The sequence below is a fragment of the Mus caroli genome, chromosome 7 (assembly GCF_900094665.2).
Source record: "Mus caroli chromosome 7, CAROLI_EIJ_v1.1, whole genome shotgun sequence".
NCBI lineage: Eukaryota > Metazoa > Chordata > Mammalia > Rodentia > Muridae > Mus > Mus caroli.
Genome location: NC_034576.1, coordinates 67,540,171 through 67,560,812, shown reverse-complemented (window position 1 = coordinate 67,560,812; position 20,642 = coordinate 67,540,171). Strand labels below are relative to the sequence as shown.

The window sequence follows — 20,642 nt, the reverse complement described above, 5'->3', positions numbered from 1 at the left end:
GGGACATCTGGGTTCTTTCCAGCTTCTGGCTATTATAAATAGGGCTGCTATGAACATAGTGGAGCATGTGTCCTTTTTACCGGTTGGGACATCTTCTGGGGTGAGGGGAGAGGAACAGGTCCTGAGTACTCACTGGCCAACCAATCAAGCCAGAGGACAAGCTTAGGGGGAGACCCCATCTCAAGTCAGAGGGTGATAGAGGAAAACACTGAGCATCCTACTGTGACTTCCACATGCATGCACATACTCATGGATGCATGTACCACACGCAAGCATGCCACAGACCCACACAGTGCACATGCATCCAGATGTGTGTGTGTGTGTGTGAGTGTGTAGGGGGGGAGATGAAGAGAAAGGAGGAGAGAAAGATTTGGGAGTTAAAAATAAGTCTTAGCAAGTAGCCAAATTTGCAGATATAAAATTCACAAATAATGAGAGGCACCTATCTGCCTCCCCCTCAGAGCTGTAGATTGCTTTCATGTTTTCATTCAAACGTTTCATTTGCATATTTCAGATTTATGGTCTTCAAATTCTCCCCTGTGGGTGGCGTGGCATTGCCTATGGTCCTCCATCCATAGATGATGGGCCTGGTGTTGTTTATCGTGACCTAAGACTTTCTTATTGATCTGCTGTGTATGGCTCCTGGCTCTTTCCTAGAGCTTTTCTGCTCTGTCCAGTTTCCTGCTTTCTTACCGTTTCCGTTCCACCTTACTCGCTCTGTTATTATAACTAGATCATTTACCCACGAGTTCCTCGGTTATGCTTTGGGTGTTGGTAGCTTGTTTTCACCGCTCTGGAATTTTCCAACCTGCCCTGTAGAAGGAAACTTGCTGTTGGCAGCAGAGCTGGCTGGAGTGAGCGAGCGCCTGTGTGCTCATGAACAGGCCAGGAGGTGAGCGCAACCCGCAAAGACTGGTAGAAATATTTAACATTTAAAGATAATACCAAATTATTTTCCATAATGAATACAGTTTTCAGTTCCTCCTGAAATGTCTCAGCGCCCTTGTTGAGTCCAGTACGTGGCATAGTTATTTATAGAATTTGTCTGCTCAGCAGCTTATCTTGTGGTTTTGATGTGCATTTCTCAGCTATTACTGAAATCTGGCTCTGCCTGCCTGCTTGCCTGCCTGTCTTCCTTCCTTCCTTCCTTCCTTCCTTCCTTCCTTCCTTCCTTCCTTCCTTCCTTCCTTCCTTCCCTCCTTCCTTTGCTTCTTCTGTCTTTATTTATTATTTGTTTATTTATTTGTGTGTGTGTGCCTGTGTATGTCTGTGTGTGTCTGTTTGTAATCTGTGCCTCTGAGTGTGCCTGTGTGTTTGTGTGAGTGTGTCTGTGTGTCTCTGTGTGTGCCTGTGTCTCCGTGTGTGTCTTTGTATGTTTCCTTGTCTGTATGTATCTGTCTATGCTTCTGTGTGTGCTTGTTTTGTTTTGTGTGTTTTGTTTGTTATTTTCTGAGCATAACCTTTTTAATCTGTTTGGCATTGCTCTCCATGGGTGTTGTATGGACAGCTATTTCTCTTGATACTGTTGACTAATTCATTCTTTCCATAAAAATCCATTTTTTGCCTCATTAGTCACACATCAAGTTCTAATATTTCTTTGCATCCTCTTCTGCCAAATATGTCTGTATTTCCTCTCTCTGCCACAGTGTTATTCCTTAGTATCTGCAGGGTATTTCTGAAGATGCCCAAGTTCCTTATAGAATATGAGCAGTGTTAGCATATATCTTGTATTCTTATGAAGACTTAGAATAACATGGTGCCAGCAATGTGAATTCTATGCAGATGAGTGTTTTACTGTATTGTTTAAAGACAAGAACAAAACTCCACGGGTGAGATGGCTCAGTGGATAAAAGTGCTTGCCCTGCTGACATTGTGAGTTCTTCTCTAGAGTTCACAGTAGAAGGAGAAAACTGACTCCCCAAAGTTGCCTTCTGACCTCCACACATGCATCATGGCATGGGTTTCCTTGCACCCTCACCCCCCCCCCCAAACACACACACAAGAATTAGAAATAAATGAATATTTTAAGTGTGGGTGTGTGTTCACTATAGGTTCATTTTCCCCTGAATCTTCCCATCCACAGTTGGCTGACTGTATAGATAGGAGTTCATGGACAGTGAGACTGTGCCACACTGTCATGACTGTCTTGACTGCCTTCTCTTTCTGAGTACCCACAATCTTCCCACCCTTTTCTGTCTTTACTCATGAGTATGCACCTACTTTCATTGCTAATGCCAATGACATTCTTTGAAGAATACGTCCTGGTTCTGGATGGAATGCAGTATGGAGAATGTGTAGTGCAATCTGCTTTGTCTGGAACAACACTGCTTGAGCTTCATACTTAATTTAACTATTGTTCCTATATAAATGATTACATTCTAATTTGAACACTTCTTTTATTATCTCATCAGCCTCCTGCCCAGAGTTAATAGTGAGTGCTAAGAATTTTGCCTCATGTCCTACATCTTCGCTGCAGTTTCTTGAATTACAGAAATCCCTGTCAATTTCTAGCATGTTGAAATTCTTTAATACTAGTGTTGAAAAAATCCTATATTATATATCCATATTGAGATGACTATAACTATATAGTGTTTTACATTTAACATGGCCAGTAGCATTAAGAGAGTGAATTATATTAAAACAAATAAACTTAAACTTGGTGACATTGTGGAGTTTTCACAGGTAATAGAGTTTAGCTCGTCAACATCTTATGTAGGGTATTTGCACCTCAATTCATCTGGAAGAATTTTCTTCTGTTTTTCTTTTCACATCTAGTTCAGCAACACAGCTGTTGGAACAGAGGCCACAAAACATGCCGCGTTCCCCTCACTTTTAAACTACTTCATTGAGAAGTTCATTCTGAGTGTTTTGATCACATTCACACCCTCCCCTCATTCCTCCGAGATCCACACCTTCTCTACCAACCCAGTGTCCTGTCCTTTCAGAATTTCAAGCTCATCAGGTGTAGTCAGTCAGTGCTTCTCATATCCTCTTGGATGTATAGTCTTTCACTGGAGTGTGCTTGACCCACCGGGGGCCACACTTTAAAATAAAACTGACTCTCCCTCTCTCAGAAGCTATCAATTGCTAGTCTAGCTCCTTAGCTGAAGTTCCATTGCCTGTGCGGCATTCCTATGAGAAGCAGCCCTTAGTGCTCAGAGCCAGACCAGTCTGCTTACATTCCCAAGTCCTAAACAGGATGCTTGCATCCTGAACACAAAGCTTACTGCTACCCCAGCTCAAACTGGTGTCACTCAGCTTTTTTTTTTTTTAGAGAGCAGCCTTATTTTAGCTCCTTTCCTAGGGTCTGAACTCAAGCTATCCAGACAGACTTCTGCATCCAACCATGGCCCTCTGCAGAAGCAAATTAAGTAGGTCAGGACCTGCTCCACAATTTTCAAATTCTTTGAAAAAAAATAAATGTGGAAAATGGAAGTCACAGTATGCATATGCACACACACATTAATTATACTACCAAAACCAAGAGGGTTGTTTCATGTGTCTTGTTTTACTGACTCATTTTCTACATTACTTTATGAAAACATTAAATTTGTTTTTTTTTTCCTCTGTGTGTGGTTGGAAATGTGGGAATTAAATACACTGTTTCCTTCTAGCTTCAACTTAAAATTCAAAAGAGCACAATGAGATAACACATTCATTTTCAAGTGATGGTTTAGGGTCCCTGGTTTTAAACAAACCATTCTACCATCTACAGTGGTAGAAGTCATGGCCTCTGGCCTTGATATTCTTTGAGATGGAATAGGAATATTTTGTATTTCCACCATAGGGCCTGAGACTTCACCTCCTTTCAAACTAACAAACCAGCCTGTTGCTCCTGGTTGCTCCTGGTTGCAGTTATTTCTATGACAGAAGACAGGGGACTCCTGGTTTGGAGATGGGAAGTCTAATTGCTCACGACAGAAGCACTGTGCAGAGTTGACCTGTGTCTGCCCTTGGTCAGAGCTCCCATCATAGACTCTTGTACACACAGGGATTCTGATGCCTGCACACAAGGTGATTCGGGTGACAGAGGAGGAATGTAAAACCTGAGGAGTCAGTGCCTGCATTCCAAACCTACACTTTGTCTGGGTGCATGTCACCTCCTTCCTCTTTCTTCAGATTGCTCATTGCAAAGTCAGCCCAGGAAAGTGAGCTGTGCAGAACAATCAAGGTCTCAGTCAGCAGGGACTTGGAGGTGTGCCCACAGCCATGGCAGACTGTCTCCCTCCCGCAACACAGATCAGTAATGTCAGGTCAGAGCCCTCGGTCAGTGTCAGACACGCCAAGGCAGTAACCAGTCCAAGGAGTAGATAGCTAAGATATTCCAGGTAAAGCCCAACGCCACCCACATCCAATTACATCAGGTATTTGTTGTCTCCGGATCTCAGCTTCATGTACAACACCCTTGCTGATAATGGCCTACGAAACCCCTTTCATTATTCAGAGAGAGAAAATATGTCAGAAGAGAAAAAATGAGTACATGAACCAGTAGAAAGGAATCTAGGAGCGTGTCATCTGTACAAGGACAGTCCCAGAAAGACAAAGGAATCAAAGTGAGCTTTGGGTTTCCTAGTGTGTAGATCCGTGAGTTCCCCTTGCTGACACCTGTCTCTAGGCATTACGCTGTCAGTCTCCAGATTTACTTGGAAAGGAGAGAATTTTCAGAGAGTTCATCATGTGTCCAAGTATCTAAAACTTTTCTTTTTCTTCTTCTTGCTCTTGTTCTCTGTGTGATGTGTCTGTGTGTGAGTTTCCTGGGTGTCAGTGTTAATAACCTTGGAGAGTAACTTGCAGAATGTGCAGAGGTCACACTCAGTGTCAGCAGTGACAGATGTGCTGGTTCCAGGCTTGTCGTTTCGACCGGCCGTGGAAAGGGACTTTACATGGGTGTTAGCACCATGGAGCTCTCCTGAGAAAGCCGTCGCCAGGGTAAAGGCATTGCTTAAAGCAGAAAGAGACTTTAAGGAAACACTAAGACCTAACTCCAGTGGTGTACAGCTAGAAGAAGCCAAACACTGAAGCAGCTGGGGGAATGGTGGGAAAAGGAGTCAGTTTGGCATGTGTTTCAGATAAACACACTTCACAAGACATAGAGCAGTGTTTGCCTCGGGACGATGCATATCCATAACAAAAAGTTATGAGGCTGGTGGGAGTGTATGCAAATTTTGTGCTATTTTTAGGACATTCATTTCAATGACAATGGGTCATGTGGTCATTAAAGTTGAAATTCCGGGTGGTTTTATTCTATTTCTAGCTACACTGCATTGATAGGGATCACTGTGTTAGTTATAATTTGGAATTACCCTCAGAGATATGTAAAATAGATAAAGAAGAGTTCTTTTGATCTTCCAGAGTATGGATCTCATTGCAAAGACCCATCTTCTACAGGACGTTGGCTGGGGAATCTTGACCCCTGCAGTGTGGTGGCTCTAGGGTAAAACTAGACCACTGGCCACCTCAGGACATCCTCAAGGCCAAGGTCATAGGACAGCTCCTCCTCTCATTTGCCAGCTCTGGTCACTATCATGAGCTGCAGTCTTACTTTTCCAACTGCTGTCTGGTTTGTCTGTGGAATAGCACCCTGGCAATTAAGCTTCTCCATGATATACTTGTTTGAAATGGTCATTTTCTGTAACCTCTGGGGCTGCTGGAGTCTCATGTTTACTCTCAGGAGGATCACCTCTCCCCCCCCCCGTGCCCCCCTCCATCTCTTCCTCCACATTTCAACTATTCCCCCCCTGCCCCCACCCCACCCCCCACCCCTCCACACTCAATTCCAACACAAGACTGTCTTGGCCTCTGGAGTCTCACTCAGACACTATCTCCATACTTCTGTGGTCCCTGATCACACCCCTCTCCAATAGCACATCACCAGGCCCTTCAATGTTTCCAGACTTTCAATCAACTAATATTTGCTGAGCTCCATTGAAGTTCAGGTTCGGTGCCACACCCTTCAAATTTCTTTCTTGTTCATTTGTACATTAAAATCTTGTTCCCATTTTTCCAACATCGGCCATTTTCATTGGTAACTCGTTCCCCACATAACACAGCTCAAGCTCCTTACCCTCTCTCTGGCATGGTGCCTGTGTCCTGTTTCGTGACCAAGTTCTTTAGTGACTGCAGGAGCAGAGAGAGCACATGAAGTGGCCATAGCAACTTTGCACAGCCTGTTCAGCTCTGCCATGCTGTGAAACAAAAAATACCACCCAGAGCCTCTTCCCAAGGTAGTATAACCAGGGAATTACCTCCTGCCTGAAACAACCACTAAATGTATGGAGATGCAATAAAGGACTGAGAGAAGGTCAGCAAACAAGGGGAGTCCCATAGTCCCCGCTTCTGCTAATTTCCCGAAGAAACTTCCCAGGGATCAGTACTAAGGAAAGGAACTTAGGAGCCCCCCTGAGACTTCCTGGACTGAGGAGACACAGCTGAGAATGTGAGATCACCAAGCCAAGGAGTAGAGTTCTCAGGATAGAGTTCAGGAGAGAGGAGACCTGCACATAGACGGAACTGTGGGCTCTGAGGAGGGTGTCCCTTGGGTATTCTGTTGAACACTGTTAGCATATGCTGGGGAAGAAGCTACTGAGGCCAGGGAGAGACATTTGAAAGGATTAGAGATGCAGAGCCTGGGCTCACAGGGCTGGGCAGAATCTGATTTTTCATGTTGTTTAAAGGCATCGAGATGGCTTTACCTCCAGGATGGGAATAATAAACCTCAGAGTGAGGGTTGCTAGATCTTAACATTCAGAATCCTTTTTCTGACTCCAAATTCACAATAGGCCACACAACCATGTGAACCATGGAATGCCATGAGCTAAATCTATCCTCCATAATATTGTCACAATCATCCCTATTGTGTATCTCACAAGCTGGCCTTGGGGGTTCAGAGAGAAAGGAGTAGACAGTCACTTCTGCAGTGACAGACAGAACACTGGCTCATGATGATAGGAATAGGCCTAGAATTGCTGCTGGACTAGACAGATGGACAGACACAGATCACCACGCGTGCACAATGTCAAGTCACTTAGGACATCATCTTCTATTTCCTCTCAAGGATGCTTACCCTTTGGTAGAGCATCATGATTAACCTCAAAACCCTTGTCCTTCCATGAAAAGATCATCTTTATTGGTAGCTTTTGGGATGAATCTATTCTGCCTGCTCTAAAATGTTGGAGTTGAATGAAGTATCATTGGTCAGTTTTGTGAATTTTGGTCAGGTTTTTGACTCCTGTTTATGGCATGGATTTGAAAATGAATTTCCTAAAGAAGAATGAATTACCTTTTGACAGTTAAATACCATGAAGTAGACCCTCTAAGACAACGAACAGTGCCATTAAGTAGACTGTCCAGGATGGAAAATAATGCCATGTTGCTTGGTGACCAAGTTGAAAGCACCTTTTGTCATCTTGTTAAACTCATTGTTTCTCCCAGTGGTCAGAGTCTCAACTAGTGCTACAAGGAAAGAAAAATAAGCAGCAGAAAAATTTTCAGAGAAACAACATTTGCAGATGACTTGATTCTCTGCATAGAAAATACTGAAGTACCTTTAAATATGGCTAGAACTAATGAATTCAAGACCACAAGATATCACATGAAAACACACACACACACATCACATTTCTTTATACTCACAATGAGCATGTTAAAATTAAAACGACAAAAAATGAGCTACAGCCTAGACCTTATCCAATAATTAACTCAAAATGGATCATGGGCATGAACATACATTACATGTTTAAAAAAGAAACATACGAAAATGTTTAAGTATTTAGAGCTAGGCAGACTTAGTACACAAAGCATGGTCCACAGAGAGAGAAGCTGGGAGAGGGAGGGAGAGAAGGCAAGGGAGAGAGAGAGGGGAAGGAGAGAGATTGGATGTTAGAACATAAAAACTTGTACTGTTTGCTCATACTTAATATTAAATGTATTCTAAATACTAAGTACATGAATACTCATGTATCCTCCATGAGACGTTCACACGCAGTAGATTGAGCATTTCCCTCTTCCAAATCCATCTGCTGAAATCCCGACCTGGTGTGATGTTGTTACGGCATCAGGCCTCTAGGAAGTGATGGGGTCATGAAGGTGGAGTTCTCCAAGGATTTGAGAACCCAGAGAGCTTGCTGCCCTGTTCCCATGAGATGAGGCCTCAGCAAGAAATTGGTCACCAGATCTTATCCTCAGCCTCCAAGGTGGGAAGCAAATGACCTGTTGTGATGGCTACCCATCTGGTGGCATTTTTGCCATTGCCCCCAAACCTCAGGCACCACGGGAAGTGCTCAGAAAGATACCCTGCAGTCCGAAAAAACAATTTGCAAATCACACTCCTGAGAAAGAACTGGTATAAAGAACATTTAAAAGTCAGGAATGAAAAGGCAAACAAGCCAATGGGAAAATGAGCAAAACCTGAAAGACATTTTACTAAAGGGGAGCCAGATGGCAAATAGCAAGCAAAGAGAAATTGTTCAACATTTTTTATGCATCAGGGAAATTGAAAATAGAGCTGGATTAGTAAATCCACGCATACCTATCAGAACAGCAAGAACAGAAGCCACATAAAATGTTTGCAATGATGCGGGGAAACCGGGTCACTCATGCACCACGGGTGTGAATACAAAATGGCCCAGCCATCCTAGAGAGCAGTTTGACTCTTCTTTACAAAACCAACTATGCAATAACCATACCCAGCGATTGCTGTCTCGAACAATTGCGGCAGAGAAATAAAAACCTGCAAGTTTTATTTATATTAGTCTCAAATTGCTTATCGCCCAGGTACTCCTCAACTGGTGATCGTTAACTAATTGGGGGGACATGTATATGGAGGACTACTACTCACTAATACAGAGGAATGAACTGTTAATGTGTACAACAGCCTTGGTGGATCTTAAAACAACTGTGCTGAATTAAAACAAAATGCAAAAGGTCTCATGCTTTCTGATTCTATTCATATACTGTTCTTGAAACACGTATTGCGGAACAAGCTAGTCATTGACGGAAGGTAGTTGGGGGTGGGAAGCAGTGGGGGTGGGGTGAGAAGGGTGTTTATAAGAAGTAGCATGTGAGACCCACAGTGTTCAATGTCTTGACTGTACTGTCAGTAACCTGGCTGTAAAAGTGGACTAAGCTATGGTTTTGCAAGATTCTACCTACGGGTTCGCATGATAACTCTGCATTATTTCCGACAATTAACACGTGAATCTGCACTTACCTAAATATAAAAAGCACCATTTAAAAACTTGACACTTTACTAAACATTCATCAGAGTGTGGAATGTCAGTATGATTGATAAAAATTACCCACCTTCTTACATGAATCTCCCAATATTTTCTTAACTATTTTACTGACTTCTTAGCAATTATGAAAATTATGAAAGGCGTATTTTAGTATTGAGAACAGTTTGAGCTGCACAGTCAAGAAAGAAACAAATGTGTGTATTTTAAAGGCTAATTCTGAGTATGGCTATAAACTACAGCCATGCATAAAGCCAACCTGTGAAGCAGCTGACTGCTGGGCCCGTGCTGGACCAGACCCAGACTTACGTAAATGTGCCCTGGACTCTGTGTCTGTGTGATGAGCAAGAGCTGACCCTTCTCCTCCTTCTTTTTCTGCAGGATCTCCTCTTCAGTGTCTGTGCCCTCAATGTCCTCTCCACCATTGTGTGTGCCTTGGCCACAGCCATGTGCTGCATGCAGATGGTCTCTGCTGATGTCCTGCAGATGGTGAGTGCCCTCAGTCAGCCCCAGGCCCTTTCAGAATGGCCAGTCCGGCCCTCCCTCCTCTAATCATCTTGAGTCCAATATAGAAATACAGAAATGGCTCCTTCTGGGTAGAGAATCATGAGTTCTGTCAGTCCAAATGCCCAGAGAGCGTTGGAGTCACCTCCTGCTGCCCTCTGAAGAAAGGCACTCTCTGTTTGCTGCTGTTGCCTTACTTCAGACATCTGCAGAGTTCCATGGTATGATAGAGTACATCCCCTGCAGAGCCCCTGGAAGGTGTCACTGAGTAAGTGGAAGCATTGCCTTGCTGGACACCCTGCAGACCCAGAACCTTCAGAGCAAGGCCTGTCCTTCTTCAGAATTCCCTGTAATAGATGAAATTTGAGGTTGTTAGATGAAAATGAAAAACGGCTGTCCTTTACTTGTGAAATTTGCTAATTAACCCTGAGATCATGGTCTAGTGACCCTCATCTGGTGTTATGGTCAGGATCTGTTTTTTTTTTTTTTTTTTTTAAGTCCTTCTGCTCCCGTGGGGGTGGTGAGGCCAAAGCAGGGGTCACATGCTTATTAATAAACATCTCTGGATACACACTTTATAAATTGTGATGGCTCTTTGTTGTCTCAGCATGAATGGACCACGGCCTAGGGTCCAATCCATTATTGTGAAACTCATAGTAAAGAGAAGTTGGTATTGGTTTTAGTTTAGGAGACACTCTTGTGCCCATTCTCCCTTTCCCCCTCCCATCTGCAGTCTCCGTCTGCCTTAGTTTGTTTTCTCTTACTGTAACAAAATACCCAAGACCAAGTAATTTATAAAGAAAGCAGTTTTACTTAGCATCCAGTTCTAGAGGCTGGGGAGCCCAAGATTGCACAACTGTGTGTGGTTAGTTTCTGATGTAAAACCTCATGGCAAATTGCAGAAGGGAACGGGGTATGTGTAGGAGATAGAACGGAAGAACTAACCTCCTTTTATTTTTTAACAGCCCTGCCTCCAAGTGGTAGCTAACTCTGCTTATTAGAGTGAGTCCTTGTTCCCTCTACATAGTATTAATCTATTCATTCAGGAGGGGCTGATTCCTGTTATCCAAGTACTTCCCAGTAGACCTACCTCCCAACAACACCATTTTGAGCTGGGACAAACCACATCCTAGCCAAGGCTCTCTATGTGCATCTCTATGTCTTTCAGCCTTACCTGCAAGGCCTCTGTGCCCTCCACCCAGCGCTTTCTGCATTTCACGAAAGGATAATTTATTCCTGTAGTGGGTTTTTCTTTTAAATCTTCCCCCATCACCCACCCTTTAGCAGTGCATCTGTTAATCAAGATATAAGGCCAGAGTGCATCATTACCAATATGTTAAAATCCGTTGGTCCTAATTGTATGTGGCATGCAGCCTGGCACCCACAGCATACATCCACACAGCTGTCATAGCGAGCTGGCCTTTCTGAGAGGTCACAGTATTCTGAAAGGTGTCTAATTAAGCAGTTATTCAGCAGGATGAACTTTTGGCCTCATTCATTGAGGCCTCGTGTTGGCAATTTTCTCCAGCATGCTGTATAAAGGAAAGGTTAAATACCAGAAGGTTCTACCCATCTCAGTAAAGTTTGCTATTGATCTGTAAATATCACACCAATTCAGCCAAACTAACAGAACTAAAGTCTGCAGAAGATAGCAATATGTTTCCCCCTACTTTTAAATACGAAAATGAAAATTGCCAGCTAAATAAGAATAAGGTATATTCTAACTGTGTAACCTTTTAGAATTAAACCAAAACACACATTGTTCTTATTGGAGGCCATGTAGAACAGTAGGCCTGGGGTCATGTGTCTGACATGTCTACATCTGGGCCCTACTGTCTTTGCATATGTGGTGACTTTGAGCACATCACTGAACCCACTTGCCCAGTAGTTTCCTCAAAAACTGCTGATCTCTGTTACTTTTTTGTTTGATATTTTTATTTGTTGGCAGTGCAGGGGATGGAGCCTTGCATAGGCTTGGCAAAAGCTCTACCACTTTGCTATGCCCCTAGCTTTATCTTCTTTTTTTTTTTTAATGTGGTGGGAATATCAGCCAATTACTGAACATCACAGTAATGACATCACAGCGGTAACATCAGTTATGACATCACAGTGGCACCATCACAATAATGACACCACAGTGGTACCATTGCAATAATGACATCACAGCTATGGCATCACAGTAATGACATCACAGCACTACTATCACACTTAAGACATCACAGTGGCACCATCACAGTAATGACATCACAGCAGTACCCATCACAGTAATGACATCACAGCTATGGTTGTCACAGCTATGACTTCAAGTGGTTTTGAACATACTGTTTTACTATACTTTACTAACTGTGGTGCTCTGTAAACAAGCAAATTATTATGGAAATTATAAAGGCTATGTCTGAATTTTCTGTTATGATGACAAAATACCCTAGGGTAGATTCCTATAAAGAGATTATTTAAATCACGGCTTTGAAGGCCAAAGGGTCAAAACAGCATGGTGCCTGCACTCATCAGTACCCCTGGCCTGTGTCACAGCATGGCAGATGGCATAGTGAATGGCATGGTGGATAGCATCACAGTGGGAGAAGACATGTTCATAACAAACTCTCTGAACTGAAAGCATGGCATGACTTCCTTCCGAAGGCCTTGCTCCAGTCGGCTATCTACACCCCCACCATTCCCACCTTCCTAAGAGACCTCATCTCTGAAAGGTTCCACACCACCTCCATGCTAAGGACCAACTCTCCAACACAGGGACAGTGAATGACTAAATGCACACAAGCCATAACAAGGTGCCACCAGAAACCTGGCTTAGAAGTAGGAATACTTAGGCTTGCTGCTGGTGAGGCCTTCTGTGGCCATATGCTATGGGACAGGTAAGGGTCTGGTCTCCTAGTCAGACTGAGCTATATGTGCCCAGAACCATGGGGGGAGTCAGAGGAAAGAGCGGGTGATAGCCATGGTAGCTTTGAGACCAGCTTATAAACTTGTAGTCACATCTCCACCTACTGGTCTTAGTTCTTTAGTGCTAAAGGCCATTAAGTATTTGAGCCTTTCTTTCCTGCCAGAACTGCTGAGATGATAGATCATATAGTATATGTGTCTTAGTTAGGGTTTCTATTGCTGTGATGAGACACTATGACCAAGGCAACTCTTATAAAGGACAACATTTAATTGGGGCTGGCTTACCGTTCTAAGAGGTTCAGTCCATTATCACAATAGCAGAAGCATGGCAGCATCCAGGCAGGCATGGTGCTGGAGGATCTGAGAGTTCTACATCTTGTTCCAAAGGCAAACAGGATAAGAATGACTTCCACATGGCTAGAAAGGAGGGATCTCAAAGCCCATCCCTACAGTAATACACTTCCTCCAACAAGGCTACACCTACTTCAAGAAGGCCACACCTCCTCATGGTGCCACTCCCTGGGCCAAGCATAATTAAACTATCACACTATGGAAATGAGTTTTTTAAGAATAGTGTGGTCACATGGTGGGCCACAGTTGGTCCAGGCTGGCTGTGGTGGCTGCATCCTGGAAGAAGTGGGCTGGCCCAAGGGGGTTGTGAATGTACCCTGTCCGATGGAACCAGGATATTTAGGGGGATGCCTTGAAATCTTTTCAGGCTTCATAGTGCATTTCATTCAGCTATTTAATTAAAGGAATACTATATGGTTATTGGAAGAAGCTAAATTAGATAGTAGTACATAAAAAAAATAAGTTAGTGACCTTCCTTACCTGCCCATGGAAGAGACAGATGCTAAAGCTTTGCAGGGAGCCCTTCTATTCATCCGTTATATCTGAGTGCCAATCGAGATGCTTATAAATAACCGTCTTCCCTCCGGTCCCCCTCCCCCAGCCTCGTGGTTGTGAGGTGTTACCCGTGGTAGTTTAGATTTGTACTTTTCCCATGATTAATGATGTTGATCCTCTTTCTGTGTGTTTAATGGCTACTTATAGATCTTCTGCAGAGAAATGGACATTATTGTGCCCATTTTTAACATTTAGTCATCTCTTATTGCTGAGTCGTAGAGTTCCTCGTTCTCTCTGGATTCACGTCTCTCTTCAGACGTGCACACATGTTTTCCCCCTCTCCCGTTGGTTATCTTTATACTTGGTCACATCTCAAACCACAGCATTTTAGTTTGAATAAGGCCCAGTGTGTCTTTTGTGTCCGTTCCCGCTTTTATTTTGGTGTCCTGTCTCCCTGTCACCTAATCTTAGAAAATGAAATTATTCCTTCTGAAAGTTCTGTAGTCTTCAGTTGATGTTTAGGGATATCTTGAGTTGAGTGTCACGTACGCCGTGTGGCAGAGGGCCAGTTTTGTGTGGTTCCTAGCACCTTTTCTTGAAATGAAAATAGTAATAGTTGACTAGTGACACTGGGTGGTAGTGAGTTGACCACAGATGTATGGTTTTATTGGGGACCCTCGGTTCTAGTTCATTAGTCTTCTGTCTACCTTTATGGCTATCCCATGGAGCCTTGGTTACCATGTTACAAGAGCTTTTAAGAGAGTCCTCCAGCTTCATTTCTCCTCAAGATGGTTGTGAAAATTCTCTCCCCCTGTATCCTCTATGAATTTCAGAATCGGTATGTCAGTTCCTGAAAAATAATCACACTGAGGTTGTATTAAATCTGTGTGGCAGTTCTGCCACGAGCCGCTCACCACAATCTCAGTGTCATCGTCCCTTGTTTTGACATCTCAGTTCTGGGTGCATTTCCATCAGTGAGCTCAGCTGGGTCTCGTGGTACTTGCCAATCATCCTTCTGTTGCTTTTACTCGAGATTCTCAAATTGAGAAGTATTATTTAAGGATGCATGTCTCTGTGTGTCTAAGTGTGTCAATGTGTGTGTGTATGTGTGTGTTCGTCTGTGTATACGTGTCTGTGTGTAGGTCTGTGTATGTATGTGTCTGTGTGTATATGTGTCTGTGCATGGGTGTGTCTATGTATGTAGGGAGGGTGTGTGTCTGTGTGTCTGTGTATATTTGTGCCTATATGCATGTCTGTATGTGTGTATATGTCTGTATATATATATATATATATATATATATATATATATATATAAATCTGTGTATCTGTGTGATACTGGAGATTGGACCCCAGGTCATGGACATGCTTGACAAGTGCCATACCACAGCCACAGCTCCTCTAAGAAGTACTAATTCATGACAAGAACAGTATGGGGCAGCCGACCCTGTAAACATTTTGCAGGCTCCTGGTGCCCACTCCTGATAACCAACACTAAAGGCTGCTTTCAGAGAGAACCGTAGGGTACTTCGGATACACGCACCCAGCTCCTGCTGCCGTGTGTAACTATTCTCCACACAGAGGTGCTGGGCTGAGTCCCAAATGCGTGGCACAGGCTGACACATTCTGTTTGCTCTGTGGCCTTCTTAGCTGATTTTCAGAGCCACTGGGCTCCTGGGCGTTTGCTCTGTAGTTTGTACAGGCAACTCAAGGTCTTTACCACACCCCGGAGCTCAGCAGCACTGTTAGGACTTTAGAATTCTAAGTACCCACATCTTCCTTATCATTTAAATGTGTGTTGGGGATAATTAGCTGCAGTTAGAACTAACATCATGAATGCCTGCGACAGCAAGCGTTACTCCTGTTGTCAGAACCACTGAAGCCCAGACACTCTAACGTGCAGAAATATTAGCTGCCTAATGATACAATTCTGTTTATTGATATAGCTCAGTAGAGATGGCGTTTTTACCTCCTAAGTGTCTCCAGTGTCGTTTCTGGTTTTGTTTGTAAAAGTAATTTCGTCCCCTACCCCCTGCCCCCACTGTTTCCCTCAGAGCCACCTTCGCCTCAGAGGTATCCTCAGCTGTTACATAGCTTAGTTTGCCACAGTCATCTCATAGGATTGCCCTGTGTTCTCACCTCTGCTCACAGGGTTCATTAAGTAGAACCCCCTAGGAAAGGGCAGGTGGGTGTTCGCTTTGCATAGGCCTAATAAGTGTGAACATGGAACTAGCAGGTGCGTGGGATACTCAAGGTCATACCCCACCCCCAGGAGTTTGCCATCCAGAGAGAGCCAGAGTGCCAAAGGAAAGCTGGGGACAGCCTCTGGGGGGGGGGGCAGCTGGAAGGCAGTGCTGAACAGGGGCCAGGCAAATCCCACCAGGAGACATCCAGACTTTTGCCGACCAACCCTGCTCTTCACCTTGTTCCCTGCAGCAGATCAGACATGGAGACACCAGACAGAGCTAGAGACTATGACAGAGGCTTCCGTTTGAGCCTTTTGATGCTGCTGAGTGAATCTGTGACAGAGGATGGCATTTCATATAACAATCCTGGTAGCTCCAAGCAAAGGGAGCCTGAGACTGATAGGTCAGTAAAGTGACCAAAGTCACGTGGTGCTCAGCGGTTGGCCAGTGTCTGTAGACCAGGCATTTGACTCATAGTTTGAGGTCCATTAACCTCTTCATGGTCTCCTCCAGTCGATAGAAGCTAGGCTGTGTGGGCCGAGCCTAATTTTAGGAGCTTTGTGTTGTAGGCCTTTGGAAGCTGCCCAGGGCCAAGTAACTGAAGTTCTCAGTGCCCCTTGCTTTCAGGGACCTATATTCCCGGAAGAAGCCCCCTCCCTCCTAACAGACAGGACCTAGGGTCTCAGGAGCATACTGTTATTATATGAATGACAAACCCAGGGTGTATCTGTGAACACCTCAGCCATCTTCCACCCACAAGTGTCCTGGTGTCTGTGTGGTTTAGATAGCCCAGGGAAGACAGAACCAGCCAGGACAGAAGAGATGTCTTACAGCCCATTTCTTACCCTCCTGAGGAGATGCAGAATCACGCTTTATACCTGACCATGTTGTTGTAGACATGAGGCTCCAGAGCAGGGAGCCTGAGTATGGAGGATGTGGGCTGGCAGACAGACCTTCCAGTCACCAATGTTCTGCCTGGGCCTAAAGGAGGCCTGGCAGCTTGCCAGGTAAGAAGGAGCTAAGTTGCTAGAAAGAGGAAACAAAGAACGTGTGGTCTGAAGGATGGCTGAACAGACCTTGTTCAAAGCAGGGGGTGTTTGGCATCGGCTGGTGGGAGGCTGGAAACTGGGTGGGATTCAGTGTGAAGAACCTTGATGAGCAAAGATTTTTTTTTTTCCAAACAGCATGAGCTCATCTGGGCTGCTTTAAAAATAGCTCCTGCACAAGATGGAGGCTGCATCCCAGAAGCAGAGACTAGGCAGCTTGCTAGCTTTCTGAGCTGCCCTGTTGACTGCTTCTTGGGGGCAGAAGGGCAAGAACACTACCACAGCAGAGAGGTATCCATCCATCCACTCAGCCAGTGCTGGCTGAGTGTGTGCTGTGCTCCAATTAGGAAAGAACAGGGCAGTAAAACGAAGGCAGCCTGACAGTCTATGTAGTCACTATTTTCTGTTGCTGTGATTAAAGCACCATGACAAAGGCAACTTATAAAGGAAAGCATCTTGAGGGGCTTAGAGTTCCAGAGAGTCACAATGCATGGCAGTAGGATGAAGTTACGGTGATAAGGTGGCAGGAGCAGTGGAGATGAAAGCTCACATCTCGAAGCACAAACAGGATAGGAGGCAGACAGATAACTGGAAATAGGAAGGGAGTCTTTAAGAACCTCAAAGTCTGCCCCCACTGACACACTTAATCCAGCAAGGGCACACCTCCTAATCCTTCCCAAACAGTTCTACCAACTGTGTTCAAACTCCAGCATCTCAGAGCAGAAGACAAAGCTCTCCAGCTTCACCTTGAGCTGCAAGGCAGACCCTGTCCTCACTGGACACACACTATCGGTGGAAAGGAGAGAATCCTGTGAGACTAGTGGGCTGCCTCTTAGAAAAGGCAAAAAGCCTAGGAAAAGGCTTCACTTGGCACTGGGACTCTGGGAGTTTCTGTAGAGATGGGGCCAGCACAGCCCAAGAGAGGCAAAGTCACTCAGAATGGGTGCCCTGGTCTTTTTAACCTTTGTCAGGCCTCTGTGTGTCGGGTGGTTTTTGCATCTCATTAGTTTTGCTTGAGTATACTTTTATTGACTCTTCTAACGTCTGGTAGAGACTAATTCAAAACATTTCCTTACTAGACCTCAAGAACATTTGTGCTCTCCTTACCATGGAGCCATTGTGAAGCAGTTGAGGAGCAGGCAGGAGATTTAACAGTTTCAGAGCCAGAGGATAACAGCACACATCCAGCCCACTCACGGCCATCAACCCCCTCCCCCTTTAATTTCCAACAATTAAAGAAACAGCAATGAGCCAGACTAGCTGAAAGGGCAGGGAATGTGCTATGTGTTGGGAAGGCTGGTGGGGGCCATTTTTAATCGGATGCATCCCTCATTCAGATATAGCCATCAGCCCATAGCACACTGATTTCACTGCATTAGATCATATTCTGAACCCTGGACTCAGCCCTGCTAGGACAGAAATTCTCCAACTCTCTGCCCCTGTGTCTGCACCAGCCCACCCTATCCCTGCCACCACATGGTACTTCCTTCCACACAGCCCTAACATCGTCACTGCCTCCTATATATCCCTAGAATTATAATTGAGTAGATCCTTATTGTTTTGCCTTTTTGAAACACATCGTTCACTGGTCATCCGTTTTTGAGCCTGGATGCTCTCCTGTAGCCCCAGCCTTTGCTACCCCCTAGTTTCTGATGGTCCATTTAGATATCATCTGCTTTGTGAGTGCACACCCCCTGTTCCCACACTGATTGGAGGAGTGTATTTGCTACCGAGGCTGTGCTTAACTGTGTACAAGTGACTGTTTCTTTCCACTTACTTCCCAGAGCCCATGCAGTGTGGCTTATTTCACACCTATAGATGAAATAGTGTCTCAGGGCATTTCTGTGGAACATGCAATCTCTGGCAGGAATGACCCACAGGTGGAAAGAGAAACAAGCATTAGTACTTCTATTACAGCGATCCAGGCAGACAGCACTCATTAAAGTGTGTTTCCCTTGATACTTTTAAGTGGCATCCCGTGTACCTGATTTCCCCACAGAATTTTCTGGAGCTCATGGCTGACACTCTTCACCTTTAGAGCAATGTCCTACAAAGTGTGTGGATCCCTAGACACTAGTGTTCCAAGGGGCCACAGTGAGCTATAGGGAAGTGTGTCAGACGTGCCAGGCTCGAGATACAGGCCTGAAGTACTTTGCAGGGCTCAGAAGGGGACTTGTGTATGGGGCATGTGCCAAGTGATCAGCACATGATAGGAACTTGCAGAGTGAGCATGCTCAAAGTCTAGCCTTTCCTCATGAAGTGCTTTTCTTTTGAAGCATGCATGGCAAGCATCCTTTAACTGCAATGTTGAAGCATTAGAGTCACGGGAGTGAGGTCTCCCAGTGAGAACTGTATTAAAGAAGTTTCTAACCTCACCAAGAAAAAAAAAAAAATCAGAGGTATTCTGCCTAGCCATGTGGGAAGCAGAACAGAGGGCGGCTTCCAAGGTGGCCCTCTCAGAGCTGTCCTCTGTCAAGTGTGTGCTTGGTGGTCATGGCTTGGCAGCTTGAACAATGAGGTGTGGGCACTTAGCGCCATTGGCCACCAGCCATACGAGATCTGGGGTAACGCTGCTTCTCTGTGCTTTCCAGTTCTTCCCACATAGGTCTCACTCTGCCAACGCTGCCTGTGTGACTCCCCATGGCACCATTCTCCACCAGACTCTGGACTTTGATGAGTTTATCGCCCCCCTCCCGCCTCCGCCCTACTACCCTCCAGAGTACACCTGTACACCCACGGCGGAGGCCCACAGGTCAGTCTTCTGTCCGGTGTCCTGAGTCCCATGATGCTTGAGAAGGAGGAAGACAGGAAGCATCTTGGGAGGAGGGGTGGAAGGGACTAGAGTAAGAACCAGTACATCAGATACTTGTGCCTCCTACGGACAGGGAATGAAGAAAGGAGCTGTGACCTAGAATACAGCAAAAAGGATATTTCTTTCCTTCTTCTTCTTCTTTTTTATTTTGTTGTTATTGTTCATTGGGATATTGGCGGTGAGATGATGGTTTTACTTTGTTGTTATTAGAGACAGAGCCTCACTATACAGCCCCCCAGGGTGGCTTTGATATCTCTATGTAGCCCCCAAATGGCCTCATATTTATAATGCTCCTGTCTCAGTGTCCAAGTATTAGAATTAGAGGCAAGCATCACACAGTCTGTCTCATAGGCCAATGATGAGCTTTTAAATATTCTTACATGTGCACGGCTGCTCCCGATTGACAGTCATCACAGAGCGTGGAACATTAATTAGAAATTTCATCAGCTTTATCATCATTTTAATTGTAAATGACAGAGCTGAAGTGTTTAATAAATTCTGGACATTGTTCCAGAAGAAAGACAACAGTTAAACCTGCCCTAGCGTTCAGGCTTTGGTTTCTCCACATGACAAGTTGATCACAGTCAACACTTGGAAATGTCAGACACTGCTCCATCCTCAGGGAAGGACCATGTCATCTCAGGCATGCTGTTCCATCCTGAGGGGAGGACCATGTGATGTCAGACACCATGCTCCATCCTCAGGGGAGGACCATGTCATCTCACACACTGTGTTCCATCCTCAGGGGAGGACCATGTCATGTCAGACACCATGCTTCATCCTGAGGGGCTGACTGTGTCATGGATTGTTCTGTTTTCTAGGGGTCTCCACCTGGACTTTGCCTCCTCACCATTCAGCACTCTGTACGATGTTGCCATCAACAGCCCTGGCATCCTGTACCCCGCTGAGCTACCCCCACCATATGAAGCTGTGGTGGGTCAGACACCCGCCAGCCAGGTGAGGCCCAGCCCTTACCAAGGTTCCTCTGCATGCTCTGCTCCTGGCTCTCAGACAGAGTCACCAGTGGTTGCCCTATGTTGAAGCCTCTTCATGCAACATATGTGTCCCTTGCATAGACTTTAGGATGCTGATTCTAGCTCCAGCCCAGAATCAATGTGTA

At 44.9% G+C, this 20,642-nt stretch overlaps 1 protein-coding gene across 1 annotated transcript in view; it reads left to right on the top strand.

The window, feature by feature from the left end:
• The window catches only part of Fam189a1 (family with sequence similarity 189 member A1), a 401,022-nt gene that overhangs the window by 361,180 nt on the left and 19,200 nt on the right, over nucleotides 1-20,642 (top strand). Inside the window, exons 5-7 of the mRNA XM_021167781.1 lie at nucleotides 9,612-9,719; nucleotides 19,302-19,462; nucleotides 20,344-20,479. Coding sequence (XP_021023440.1) covers nucleotides 9,612-9,719; nucleotides 19,302-19,462; nucleotides 20,344-20,479 — 405 coding nt within the window. The remainder of the gene's footprint in view (nucleotides 1-9,611; nucleotides 9,720-19,301; nucleotides 19,463-20,343; nucleotides 20,480-20,642) is intronic.